Consider the following 13,874-nt stretch of genomic DNA (forward strand, 5'->3'; position numbering starts at 1 on the left):
ATTTCTCACTTTCCAATGGGGTCCATAAGAGATTTCCAAAAGGGTTGACTAACATCTAGATAGCTAATGGGTTATTTAGAGGTGTGTGTAAGTTGTGGCAAAATCAAAACTTAAAATATTAGTTTTATTGTCTTAAAATATTTTGCTTCTTGTCTACTTGTAATCGGATGTGTTTGCCCTTCTTAGTATTATTTTAAAAATCAGAGAAACAAAGCAAAGATATATTAAGGAGAGTTTTATTGTAAAGATAGGCAGGATCTACAATTTTATATTTTTCCAAGTGTATAAAAACTCTCAGAGTAGAGATTTATGTCTGTCGTACCAGCAGACAGATTATTTATAAATTGGGAAAGGGAAAGTTTACTTTTTGCCAAACTGAGGCAGAGGGGGTGGCACCTTAATATCTTGGCCTCTCTCCAACTTCTTTTCACAATCCACCAGGTAATTGACTCCATCGATGACTATCTGAACAAGCTCAACCTTTGACAGTGAAGAAGATGAATGATTAATTTGAATAGAAGCATCTGCAGGGCATTGATTAACAGGAACAGCACTGTGATAAATGAGAACTTGCCACTTAGATGGACTTCACAACAATTCCTTCCTTCTCAGAGATGGAAGGCAGAGATATAAGGGTTTCTCTCAATCTTTCCATAGTTAAGATGGGGATACTACTTTGTATGTGAAAGCTTTTTTACTATGTGAAAACCATTAGTTTGCATCTCTAACATTTTTTCCTACCAGTGTCTGCTATAAAATATCAGAGTTTGTCTAGCAGTAAGACTACAGTGACACCCTCGTGTTATTCTTTGGCCTGGATCTGAATTCTGACCTGCCACTAATCTATCTGAGCACTGGATATGCTAATGTAGCTCAGATATCATCATTAATACAGTGGGTGTCTTCCTGAAAAATTAATGTCAAATGTTTGGCAACTAAATCATGTTTGTAGTATGCTAGGCAAGCTTATTAATGAAATGAGTTTTGCAAATTAAGATATACTTTCTAAAATTCCTGTTCTTAAAAAACTCTGTATAGAACTTTGGTTTCCAAATATTTGTTTTCCTTAAACCAGAGCACATCTACTTAATTTTTTTTTCCCCTGGGATCACCTCCTGAGCAAATGACTTGCACTGCCCCCAAGGAAACCCAAATTAAGAGAGAAATTAGTTAATTCCAGACATACAACTAAAGAATGAGCAGCAAGGATGGAAGGGACCATTGAATGTTAGCTCTCAGGCATCACATACTCCAGCTGCCTCCCTATCTATCTCTTTATATGCATAAGGAAACTTAGGCCCCAAGAGAGGGTTGAATCAGAATGTTAGTCACTACTAACTAAAACACATATTTTCTATTTATCCTTTTGATCCCTTCCAGTGTTGGTGAGAGTATGGTGAGATAGGTCTCTCACTCACTGCCAGTAGGATTCTATCTTGGTATAAATCTGGTAGAAAACTTGGTTATAAATAGGGGACCCTGGTTTTAACCCAGGAATTCCTTTCCTAGAAGTATATCCTAACTAAATAACCAGAGTTGTGATTAGAATTATGTAGAGAGATGGTCAAACATAAAATCAGGAAAACATTAAATAGGTAATGGATTATCTTTACTGTGATTAAAAATCATGTTTGTGAAGAATACTTAATATTGTGGGAAAATGTTCATGATATAATGCATTGGGAAAAAATTATAACCAGTATTTGGTTATAATATTAAACATGTATTATAACAATTTTTTCAAGTTTTTTGGGTAGTTTTTAAAAAGAATGAAGGGCCATTTAGAATAATGTTCACAATGGTTATCAGGGTTGTTGGGTTAAATAAATGGTGTTTTTAAATTATTTTTTGGCATTTTCCTCACTTTTATAGTGACTGCCTAGTATAGTTAGACTTAACATTTTTAAAGCATTAACTACATTGTTTTCCAGTAATAAATATCTATCTAGTTAATATTAGAATCAACAGGGATAGACTCCCAGATTTTCTTTATTCACTACACCACACATTATTCAGTAAATTTCAGAAGTTGTGGTATTATAGTTGCATGTCCCTCAAGTACTTTACCAGAGCTGATAGCACACTGGCTGATCTAATTGTTTTGAGGGTTTCTTCCTTTCCTTTTCCTCAGTGTACTTACTGGTAGGGATATTGATAGGCAGTGAAATATTCAAAAACTGGTAAGGAAGAAGAGAGAACTTTGATAATCCACAGATTTAATAACCAGTCACTGAATTATTAAGGGTTTTGTTATGAGAAGAGGCTTTAAAATTAATGATGGGCATAATATGTCCAATGGGACCACATCCAGATAGGCTGGTATAACTAACTTACCATGATCAGTATTTGCTTAGCATTCAGCTGCATGTTCCTTACATGTGATCTTTTTGCCTCATTCATTGTTTCAGGCCACACAAAGTCTATGAATCCTTTTCATCCTACATATTCATCACAGAATCCTAAGGATTTTATGAGCACAAACTTATCTAAACCTAGCACATAACATAGTTGCTATCTTTAGCCTAAGAAGTAAAAATTTAGAAACCATCGAGTATCTAAGAACACCAAAGTGAAGATGATCATTTGTAGCCTTCACCAAAGAAAATTCAGAACCAAGAGAAAATTCCACTATTTTGCCACCCTCAGAGGGATAGCATAGATGTTCTGACTTTACAGTAATAAAAAAACTGCAGTCCTTTAGCATAACAGAGCTCCTGCTCGCTGAGGATTGTTGGAATAGCTCTCATGGCAGGTCGGTGACAACAGTCCCACTGTGAATTCCTATACTTGCCTATAAATTCTCAGCTCACATTATGTTTCCCTTTATGCAGTTATTTCCCATGGAAGAATAATGTTACAGAATGAAAAGCTAACATAACTCAGGACTCAATGGGCGAAGAGGAGGTCTCGAATTTTGTGAAAACGGCTAGGCTGTTTGCTTTTCCCTATTCTCTCTTAGGCTGATTTTGTTAGTTCATGTTAGGAAAGTGAGAGAGACGTTACCTCTGATCGACCAATTCTATCTATGTTGGAAATGTCGTACACATCTGCGACCGCGGCAGTGTCCACACCACCTGTGCCACGCTTCTGGAGTCTTAGGTTTTCCAGGATCTTAGAAAAGCGTGGGTCCTAGGACAAAGGGATAATACTTAAATGTGCTAAGAGGCAAAATTGATTCATAATCATTGGTGCATTTACTGACAAAAGACATATAGTGAGAGATAACAGTTTAACTTTTTATATATATAATAAATATATATATAATAGATATATATATTTAATATATAGATTACATAAATAAAGCATTCTGGGATACATGTGCAGAACGTGCAGGTTTGTTAAATAGGTATACACGTGCCATGGTGGTTTGCTGCACCCATCAATCCATCATCAACCTTAGGTATTTCTCCTAATGCTATCCCTCCCCAAACCCCCACCCCCCAACTGGCCCCAGTGTGTGATGTTTCCCTCCCTGTGTCCATGTGTTCTCAGTGTTCAACTCCCACTTATGAGTGAGAACATACAGTGTTTGGTTTTCTGTTCTTGTGTTAGTTTGCTGAGAATGATGGTTTCCAGCTTCATCCATGTCCCTGCAAAGGACATGAACTCATCCTTTTTTATGGCTGCATAGTATTCCATGGTGTATGTGTGCCACATTTTCTTTATCCAGTCTATCATTGATGGGCATTTGGGTTGGTTCCAAGTCTTTGCTATTGTGAACAGTGACTCAATAAACACACGTGTGCATTTGTCTTTATAGAATGATTTATAATCCTTTGGGTATATACCCAGTAATGGGATGGCTGGGTCAAATGGTATTTCTGGTTCTAGATCCTTGAGGAATTGCCACACTGTCTTCCATAATGGTTGAACTAATTTACACTCCCACCAACAGTATGAAAGCATTCCTATTTCTCCACATCTTCTCCAGCAACTGTTTCCTGACTTTTTAATGATCACCATTCTAACTGGCTGTGAGATGGTATCTTGGAGTGGTTTTAATTTGCATTTATCTAATGACCAGTGATGATGAGCTTTTATTTCATGTTTTTTGGCCACATAAATGTCTTCTTTTGAGAAGTGTCTGTTCATATCCTTTGCCCACTTTTTGATGGGGTTGTTTTTTTCTTGTAAATTTCTTTAAGTTCCTTTTAGATTCTGGATATTAGCCCTTTGTCAGATGGATAGATTGCAAAAATTTTCTCCCATTCTGTAGGTTGCCTGTTCACTCTGATAATTTATTTTGCTGTGCAGAAGCTCTTTAATTAGATCCCATTTGTCAATTCTGGCTTTTGTTGCCATTGCTTTTGGTGTTTTAGTCATGAAGTCTTTGCCCATGCCTATGTCCTGAATGGTATTGCCTAGGTTTTCTTCTAGGGTTTTTATGGTTTTTAGGTCTTATGTTTAAGTCTTTAATCCATCTTGAGTTACTTTTTGTATAAAGTGTAAGGAAGGGGTCCAGTTTCAGTTTTCTGCATATGGCTAGCCAGTTTTCCCAACACCATTTATTAAACAGGGAATCCTTTCCCCATTTCTAGTTTTTGCCAGGTTTTTCAAAGATCAGATGGTTGTAGATGTGTGGTGTTATTTCTGGGGCCTCTGTTGTGTTCCATTGGTCTATATATTTGTTTTGGTACAAGTACCATGCTGTTTTAGTTACTGTAGCCTTGTAGTATAGTTTGAAGTCAGGTAGCATGATGCCTCCAGCTTTGTTCTTTTTGCTTAGGATTGACTTGGCTATATGCGCTCCTTTTTGGTTCCATATGAAATTTAAAGTAGTTTTTTCTAATTCTGTGAAGTCAATGGTAGCTTGATGGGGATAGCATTGAATCTATAAATTACTTTGGGCAGTATGGCCATTTTCACTATAATTGATTCTTCCTATCCATGAGCATGGAACGTTTTTCCATTTGTTTGTCTCCTCTTTTATTTCTGAGTAGTGGTTTGTAGTTCTCCTTGAAGAGGTCCTTCACATCCTTTGTAAGTTGTATTCCTAGGTACTGTATTCTCTTTGAAGCAGTTGTGAATGGGAATTCATTCATGATTTGGCTCTGTTTGTCTATTGGTGTATAGGAATGCTTGTGATTTTTGCACATTGATTTTGTATCCTGAGACTTTGATGAAGTTGCTTATCAACTTAAGATTTTGGGCTGAGATGATGGGGTTTTCTAAATATACAATCATGTCATCTGCAAACAGAGACAACTTAATTTCCTCTCTTCCTGCATGAATACCGTTTCTTTCTTTCTCTTGCCTGATTGCCCTGGCCAGAACTTCCAACACTGTGTTGAATAGGAGTGGTGAGAGAGGGCATCCCTGTCTTGTGCAGTTTTCAAAGGGAATGCTTCCAGCTTTTGCCTATTGGCTGTGGGTTTGTCATAAATAGCTCTTATAGTTTTGAGATATGTTCCATCAATACCTAGTTTATTGAGAACTTTTAGCATGAAGGGCTGCTGAATTTTGTCAAAGGCCTTTTCTGCATCTATTGAGATAATCATGTGGTTTTTGTCATTGGTTCTGTTTATGGTTTACGTTTATTGATTTGTGTACGTTGAACCAGCCTTGCATCTCAGAGATGAAGCTGAGTTGATTTTGGTGGATAAGCTTTTTGATGTGCTGCTGGATTCGGTTTGCCAGTATTTTATTGAGGATTTTCACATCAGTGTTCATCAGAGATATTGCTCTGAAATTTTTCTTTTTTTATTGTGTCTCTGCCAGGTTTTGGTATCAGGATGATGCTGGCCTCATACAATGAGTTAGGGAGGAGTCCCTCTTTTTCTATTGTTTAGAATAGTTTCAGAAGGACTGGTACCAGCTCCTCTTTGTACCTCTGGTAGAATTCAGCTGTGCATCTGTCTGGTCCTGGACTTTTTTTGGTTGGTAGGCTATTAATTACTGCCTTAATTTCAGAACTTGTTTTTGGTCTATTCAGAGATTTGACTTCTTCCTGGTTTAGTCTTGGGAGGGTGTATGTGTCCAGGAATTTATCCATTTCTTCTAGATTTTCTAGTATATTTGCACAGAGGTGTTTATAGTATTCTCTGATGGTAGTTTGTATTTCTGTACGATCAGTGGTGATAGCCCCTTTATCACTTTTTATTGTGTCTGTTTGATTCTTCTCTCTTTTTAGTCTGACTAGTGGTCTATTTTGTTAATCTTTTCAAAAAACCAGCTCCTGGATTCACTGATTTTTTGAAGGTTTTTTTGTGTCTTTGTGCCTCTATCTCCTTCAGTTCTGCTCTGATCTTAGTTATTTCTTGTCTTCTGCTAGCTTTTGAATTTGTTTGCTTTCACTTCTCTAGCTCTTTTAATTGTGATGTTAGGGTGTCGATTTTAGATCTTTCCTGCTTTCTCCTGTGGGCATTTGGTGCTATAAATTTCCCTCTAAACACTGCTTTAGCTGTGTCCCAGAGATTCTGGTACATTGTGTCTTTGTTCTCATTGGTTTCAAAGAACTTACTTATTTCTGCCTTTATTTCATTATTTACCCAGTAGTCATTCAGGAGCAGGTTGTTCAATTTCCATGTATTCGTGCAGTTTTGAGTGAGTTTCTTAATCTTGAGTTCTAATTTGATTGCACTGTGGTCTGAGAGACTGTTATGATATCCGTTCTTTTGCATTTGCTGAGGAGTGTTTTATTTCCAATTGTGGGGTCGATTTTACAATAAGTGCGATGTGATGCTGAGAAGAATGTACATATTCTGTTGATTTTGGGTGGATAGTTCTATAGATGTGTATGAGGTCCACTTGGTCCAGAGCCAAGTTCAAGTCCTGAATATCCTTGTTAATTTTGTCTTGTTGATCTAATATTGACAATGGGGTGTTAAAGGCTCTCACTGTTATTGTGTGGGAGTCTAAGTCTCGTTGTAGGTCTCTAAGAAGAGTGCTCTAAGACAGCGTTCCTCCAAGTGTAGTCCCTTGACCAACAACCCCGGCATCACCTGGAAACTTGTTAGAAATGCGAATTCTGCAGGTGGGGCCTAGCAACTTGTGTTTTACCAAGTCCTTCAGGTGATCTCTTGCATGCTCAAGTTTGAGAACTGCTTGAACTAGGAGAGACGGAGAAAGGAGATAGAAAGAACCAGAGAGAGCAGAGCCTACCTATCCTGATTTGTTACATGAGGAAAAATGTAAAGGCCTTATTCTTGAAGCTACCATCTTTTTCTTACAGCCCCTTAACCTTTTATTCTAACTAATACAAATGTCTTTTGAGGCAAACTTAATTTTTTTCTTATTTTTATATTGTAGATAGAGAAAGTAAGGGTTAAGGAATGGGCAGTGATGTTTTCTCCCTCCACAAAGCAGTCGCATCTGAGCTGATCCTGGCCCATCAGGGCCACTGGGCACATAACAGTACCTTGCTGAGCTTTGGGATCCTAACGTGGACACCAGCTCGTAGTCCTGTTCCAAGGTTCGAAGGACAGGTCAAAATGTATCCTAGGCGCTCATTCCACATGAACTCCCAGCCTCGTTCTTGGATTAACCGTTCTACCTACAAGTAGAACCACAGTGAACAAATGACAGCATTTTCCAACATCCATTCATTCAGCACATCCCTAACACCAGGGAGAGAGATGTGTACCCTCCTCTGGCATGAATGAAATTAAGGTAAATTTATAGTACTCCTTTAAGAGAAAATAATACCTCTCCTACCAGACTATTAAAATGGCCCAATTAAGTTAAATGAACCATGTAAAGCAGTGGTCCCCAACCATTTTTGCATCAGGGACTGGTGTCTTGAAAGATAATGAATGTTTTAAGACAATTCTTCCACAGATCGTAGGGAGGGAATGTTTTGGGATGAAACTGTTGTTCCACCTCAGATCATCAGGCATTAGTTTCTCATAAGGAGCATGCAACCTAGATCCCTCACATGCGTAGTTCACAATAGGGTTTGTGCTTCTATGAGAATCTCATGCCTCTGCTGATCTGACAGGAGGCAGAATTCAGGTAGTAATGCTGGCTTACCCACCACTCACCTCCTGCTGTGCGGCCCAGTTCCTAACAGGCCACAGACCTGTACCAGGTCCGTGGCCCCGGGGTTGAGGACCCCTGATGTAAAGCAGACCTGTACCAGGTCCGTGGCCCCGGGGTTGAGGACCCCTGATGTAAAGCAGTCAACATAGTACCTGGCCTGTACTAAGCACTTGATGAATGTTAGTTGGTGGCATTTTTCATGCCAAGAGAGGAGGAGAATACAGGAATTATCAGCAGGTGAGTCTATGGTCAGGCTACATTCTCTATCATCTGTATGCTTAGAATAGCTCAGAGCGATATTAAATAAATCAAAAAACAAGTAATGATCCACAGACTTCCCCAAACCACAGTGGAATGGGGAAGTAAGCGTAATAGCTTTCTAATAACAAGAGAAAGTCACTTATTTTCTGAAGCACTACCTTGGAAGTTGCACTCCAAAAAATGCCTTGAGGCTGGGCATGGTGGCTCATGCCTGTAATCCCAGCACTTTGAGAGGCTGAGGCCAGCAGATCACCTGTGGTCAGGAATTCGAGGCTAGTCTGGCCAACATGGTGAAACACCCCGCTCTACTAAAAATACAAAAATTAGCCAGGTGTAGTGGTGGCACCTGTAATCCCAGCTACTCTAGAGGCTGAGGCGGGATAATCACTTGAACCTGGGAGGCGGCAGTTGCAGTGAGCCAAGATCGCGCCACTGCACTCCAGCCTGGGTGACGAGTGAAATTCCATCTCAAAAAAATTAAAAAGCTTTGATTTCTAGAAAAAAATTAGCTCCATCTTGGAAGTTACCATAGTGTCTTCTTTCAAGAACAAACAATACGGTAATTTTATTTTAATAAATATCCAGAAATCTCAGATAACATCTTACTTCTTTTAGTCCACGACAGAATCGCTCAAATACTCGTTTCATATTGCCTCCTTTTTCCATTGAGATTACCCTGGTGTGATCCTCCTCATTTATCCAGATGAGAAATGTCTTATCATAATTATGCCTAATGAAGAGAGAAATATGGTACTGAGTGTTAATTGCATTTGTTTCAACACATGAAAATTCCCATTACCTCCCTAGCTTGATTGCTTCATTTCACCTTCCTCATTTCCTAGATGGCCCTAATCTCTTAACTGTGCCTGAACAAGTATGACAAAATAATGTTACTTTGACAGAAGGAAGATTAAGACCAACTCTCACCCTAAAAGATGTCATGTTTTTACCAAACAAGAATATAATTCCCCCTAGGTCCTCTGACTAGGATGACAGTAATTCAACTATATAACATTTGGCTTTGACATTAACAAGAATGTTTTGTCTCCTAAAAGATTCATCCAAAATCTTGTGCTCTAAAAAGCGGGTGGGGGTTACCTTCCACCCAAGATGTTGAAGGTACACAACATTTCACACGTTTGCTCCATGGATCCTGCCTGTCCATCCCTACAGAGCAGCTGCACATGAACATTTTTTATTTCTGCTCCTTCAGGCACATAATTCATGCAAACCAGGTCATATTTCTACACATCTTAGAAACACCACAATGCTTAGACACACACACACACACTTTCCAATTTCTGCTCCTTCAGGCACATAATTCATGCAAACCAGGTCATATTTCTACACATCTTAGAAACACCACAATGCTTAGACACACACACACACACTTTCCAAGTAGTCTTTTTCCGTTTAGCTCAGTCTGGGCATGCTGTCAGCTGCAGTACACAGCAACTCCAGGTTAGGATAAGCAGGTGATCTCAAAAACATCCTCTACAGATATTGCAAATATGAAAATGCTGCATCCATACCAGATTCCCCTGGCATCTGGCCAGTCACGGGCCATCCCAGCACATGTTAATAAAGGGGACACTGGCTTATCAAACAGAAAGTGGTCCTGTAGGCCAAAAGGGATAAAGCAGAGAGGAGAGACTGATGAGATCAAACAGGACTGCAAGTGCCAGGTGAACAAGTTCCAACCCACTTATCATGGCTGCTGTCTCTTAGGCAGTGGTTCTTAGCTTTGGCTGCCCACTAGAATAACCTGGGAGCTTCAAACAATGCCTACTTCCCATCCCCCAGAGATTCTGACCTAGTTGTTATAGACTGATCTGGGCATCAGGACTTTTTAAAAACTCTTCAGGTGATTCTAGTTTGCAGCTAATGGTGAAAAACACTGGGTTAGTCCATTTGGAACTCATGAAATCACTGTGGAGCAGGTATACACTACCAACACCAACCCTATACAATGGCTGAGTGAGCAATGAATGAGGGACACTATCCTGAAAAGGCTGTTCTACACAGTGGTCATTCTCTGTTTCTAGCATTATTGCTTCATTATTTCATTAAAAAGTATTAGAGATGTACAGTAATGATCAATAAATATAGTTACCATTAATGCTGACTGTGCCAGGCTCTAGATTACAGGCTTTTATTTCCTTTAATCTTCACAACTCTATGAAATAAGTGTAATTATTTTATAAATGAAGAAAACAGATTCAGAGAGATCAAACAACCTGTCCAATAGGATGGTTGTAGGAAGTAGCAGAGTATAGATTCAAATCTAGACTTCTGTGACTCCCAAGCCTATGCCTTTAACCATTGCAATATACTACTCCACATATCAAAATCAAAGACTTTTTTTTTTGCAATGTGTATACTACTCTTTCTTGCATAGTTACACACGTACTCTACAGAGAGATATATTCAAATATGATTACACAGGTAAGAGACCAAGTGGATGTGGGGAGAGGAGTCCTGCAGTCTCTAAGTGGGAGAGATCAGAGACTTCAGCCAGGAGAGGATTGTGACCTGCCACTGCCCAGGAGCAGCATGTCCCTTAAGCAGGAAACCAGGGTGGTGACTTGAGGTGGAGGAGGGCTTGTTCTATAACTGGGCAGGCCATATAGTTGGCCTGTCTGGTTTGGAAATGAGGCATATTTCTTAGCATTTGCATCTTTTGAAATGACAAAATTTTGTTTCTGCTTTTTTTTTTTTTTTTTTTAGGAGTTTAAAGTTACTTTTGAAAATGCCATCTTGTTTTAGCTGTGCTAAGACGAAAATAAGTAAGGGACTTGAGTTTTGTGCACCCTGGTGCCGGAGGGAAGCCGTGGTAGACATGGTGGAAGCAGCAGGAATCAACCCCACCAGGAAATGCAGAGGCTTGCTCCACAAGAGTCAGGGCAGGCCTCCCACCTGGAATTTCCTTTCTAGATTTTCCTAGCTTCCAGGATTTTCTTTGGCTGTGATAATGGAAACCATCTTCTGGACACAGACAGGATTTCCACACCTAACTGTTCCCATTTATCAACAAGCTAGGAGATCCTCCATTCATCTCCACCCTCCTAACCGCAGGCACCATCTCCATATTGGAGTTTCCTATGCAGATTTTATGCATAGAATGTTTCAGTGGCTTGACAAGTACAATGTGTGGCCTCGTCTTTCTTCCTTACACTGAATAAGTAGATGCTCTTGGGCTGAGCTCAGGGGTGGAGCCCAGCAAGCTCCCAGCTAGGGTAAGGACTGAGCAGAGCACCAGGAGAGGCCTTCCTGTGCGGGTCAGAGCCCTTGGTCCAGTCCTTCCCCAGGGAGCCCCATCTGCTACTCACATCGATGAGCCGCTGCTGGTCCTGCTCCGTCATCTCGGACAGCTTGTAGTAGCGGCCAGCCAGGTCCCCCTTGAGGCCCTCCAGGGCAGTGATGGCCACGTTCTCTACCTCCCTTCGCTCGGCCCGGGTGCAGGCGGGCGGCAGGCTCAGCCCACGGATGCTGCGGCCAGTGCGCACCCGAGAAGACAGCACGTAATGCTCGTCGAACTGCCCTTGGGTGATCTGCCAAGCAGACTGTGGGGTCACTGTGGCCAGCCTCGGACCACGGTCCTGCCACAGCGGGTTCTAATCGCCAATCTGCAGTTTCCCTGGGGACCCTCAGGCACTGTGCACGACTGCACAATCTGTAAATTGGGCACATTCCGGAAGTCTTGGGGCACGGACCTTCGACTAGTAAAGGGGAAAGCTGTTTTATATAGCGTGGTCTGGGGTCCTTGACCGTTACTGGGTGGTTTAGGATGAAAAAGGGAGTAGCTTTAGGAAAGGTTTAAAGTTCCCAATGACCAACCCTTCCCTAGTTGTATTTATTAAAGAAAACAGACTTTCGGACCCTCCTAACCTTCTCTGTGGCCCTCCAGAGGGAAGGCTGTGCCAGGGCAGTCACAGTGCTTTCCAGGGGTATCTGACTTACAGCGGGGAACCCCTCTCTCCAGGGGCCTTCCCCTTGGGCTCAGGAGTGCCAGCTTCGTGGGGAAGGAGAAGGAGGCTGGAGCCTACCTTTGATGCGTCCAGATCCGTTGTGTGCTTCATCACCCTGGGGTCGTAGCCGTTGTGTCTTAGTTTGATGACGGGGTCAAAAAGGTCAGCAAACACCTGCAGGAGGGAAGATGGGTGTTTCCTCTTTAATTGGTTCACCTACTATTCAAAGACCTTTCCATTCACTTGCCCCTCGTATCTTAAAAGCCAAAGTTGATGCCCTCCTTCTCTGAAATTTTCAGGACTATCGTATAGGAAATGGATGTGAGAATGGATTGATTAATAATAACAACAACAACAAGAGAGAAAGCCTTTTGAAGGCATCTTGCCCCTTGAGATAGGGTGGGGCTGGTGAGTTCTGTCATCTTAACCTCCCGCTGAGTGATTCTGCCAAAATCACTGCCATCAGATTGAGCAAGAAAATACTTGTGGTTAGGAATTTAAGGAGTTTCCTAGACGTGTTTGCTCTTGTGGGTTACAAGAAGCTACCTGATCAGAGGCTACATAGTTTTATGCTCAAGGGAAAGTCAGATTCTAAATATTAAGCTACATATGAAATTTGTTGAAAACCTGGCTATGCCAGAAGAAAAGTACATAGCAGCAGTTTGGGCAAAGCAGGGACCTCTCACCCGATGCGGACCTTCCCCAGCCCAAATGATCTCGTGCAAAATCTATTCTAAAAACAAAACTTCAGGCATATCCTTTATGTTGAAAAAAAAATTGTTAAAAGAAGTTGTAACAAAGCACCCTGCAGACTTTGGGAGCTGTGGGAAGTGGGGAGGGCTTTGGGTCTAGAGAGCTACTGCTAGCTTGGGACCCAAACTAGACCCAGGGTTGTGCACTGCAGTACGTAAATGAGCCACCAGTCGTGTTTATTCAAGATGGCTCCCTCTCTTCTCTATGGCTGCCTTTCTAGGGAACTGCCTTCAGCTCCCTGCAACAGAAGAACCCAAAAGGGTGGACCTGAAGGAGGAGGGCTGCAGGCATTTGCCTCAGCGGAGAGGCTGCTCTGTGGAGGGGACGCATAGTGGCTGAGCACTGTTCCAGCCGACCACCCTGTGCTTCTGCATTGAGGATGAGGATGCCGAGGTCATGGGATTTATCCAAGAGACTTGGTGAATTCAGTAGTCTGGGCTACAGTGATCGTCTAATCAGTAATAGGAGAGAAATCAGTAATAATAATAGAATAAGAGGAGAATTCCTCATATTCCCAAAGATACACTGAACCCTCCTCCCGACCCCCACCCAATAAAGCTCAGCCACAGACACATCAGCTCCTAATGTCTTACTGGTGAATACACACCATTCAATTTTATTGTTTCTGTACCAACTCATCCACTTGACAAGCTCAGAGTTCTGTCATGCAATTCATTCCTCCACAGGGAGGGATCTTAGCACAGCAGCAAGGGAAGCCTTGTCCCTGGGAAGCTATAGACCTCATTGTTTCAGAAAGCATTCCAGATGGTTTTGCTGGAGTTGGCTTCCCTTTATGAGAGCCCTTCCTGAGAAGGCAGAAAGTTGGCCCCATAGAGAAGAAAAGGACCCCAGGACTGTGCAAGTCAGTCATATCCAGAGCATCCCTCCCACCCTGGAACCAGCAGCCAATAGTTT

General features: G+C 41.3%; 1 protein-coding gene across 2 annotated transcripts in view; it reads right to left on the reverse strand.

The window, feature by feature from the left end:
- Positions 1–220: 220 nt before the first annotated feature.
- Positions 221–13,874, reverse strand: part of CKMT2 (creatine kinase, mitochondrial 2) — a 33,043-nt gene continuing 19,389 nt past the window's right edge. For both annotated transcript variants that reach the window (XM_009448927.5, XM_063810344.1), the window contains exons 4-10: positions 12,285–12,380; positions 11,568–11,789; positions 9,771–9,856; positions 8,845–8,968; positions 7,358–7,492; positions 3,004–3,129; positions 221–480 (exon numbers count right to left, since the gene is read on the reverse strand). In XM_009448927.5, coding sequence (XP_009447202.1) covers positions 361–480; positions 3,004–3,129; positions 7,358–7,492; positions 8,845–8,968; positions 9,771–9,856; positions 11,568–11,789; positions 12,285–12,380 — 909 coding nt within the window. In that variant the 3' untranslated portion in view covers positions 221–360. The remainder of the gene's footprint in view (positions 481–3,003; positions 3,130–7,357; positions 7,493–8,844; positions 8,969–9,770; positions 9,857–11,567; positions 11,790–12,284; positions 12,381–13,874) is intronic.

Source organism: Pan troglodytes, chromosome 4 (genome assembly GCF_028858775.2).
Source record: "Pan troglodytes isolate AG18354 chromosome 4, NHGRI_mPanTro3-v2.0_pri, whole genome shotgun sequence".
Classification (NCBI taxonomy): domain Eukaryota; kingdom Metazoa; phylum Chordata; class Mammalia; order Primates; family Hominidae; genus Pan; species Pan troglodytes.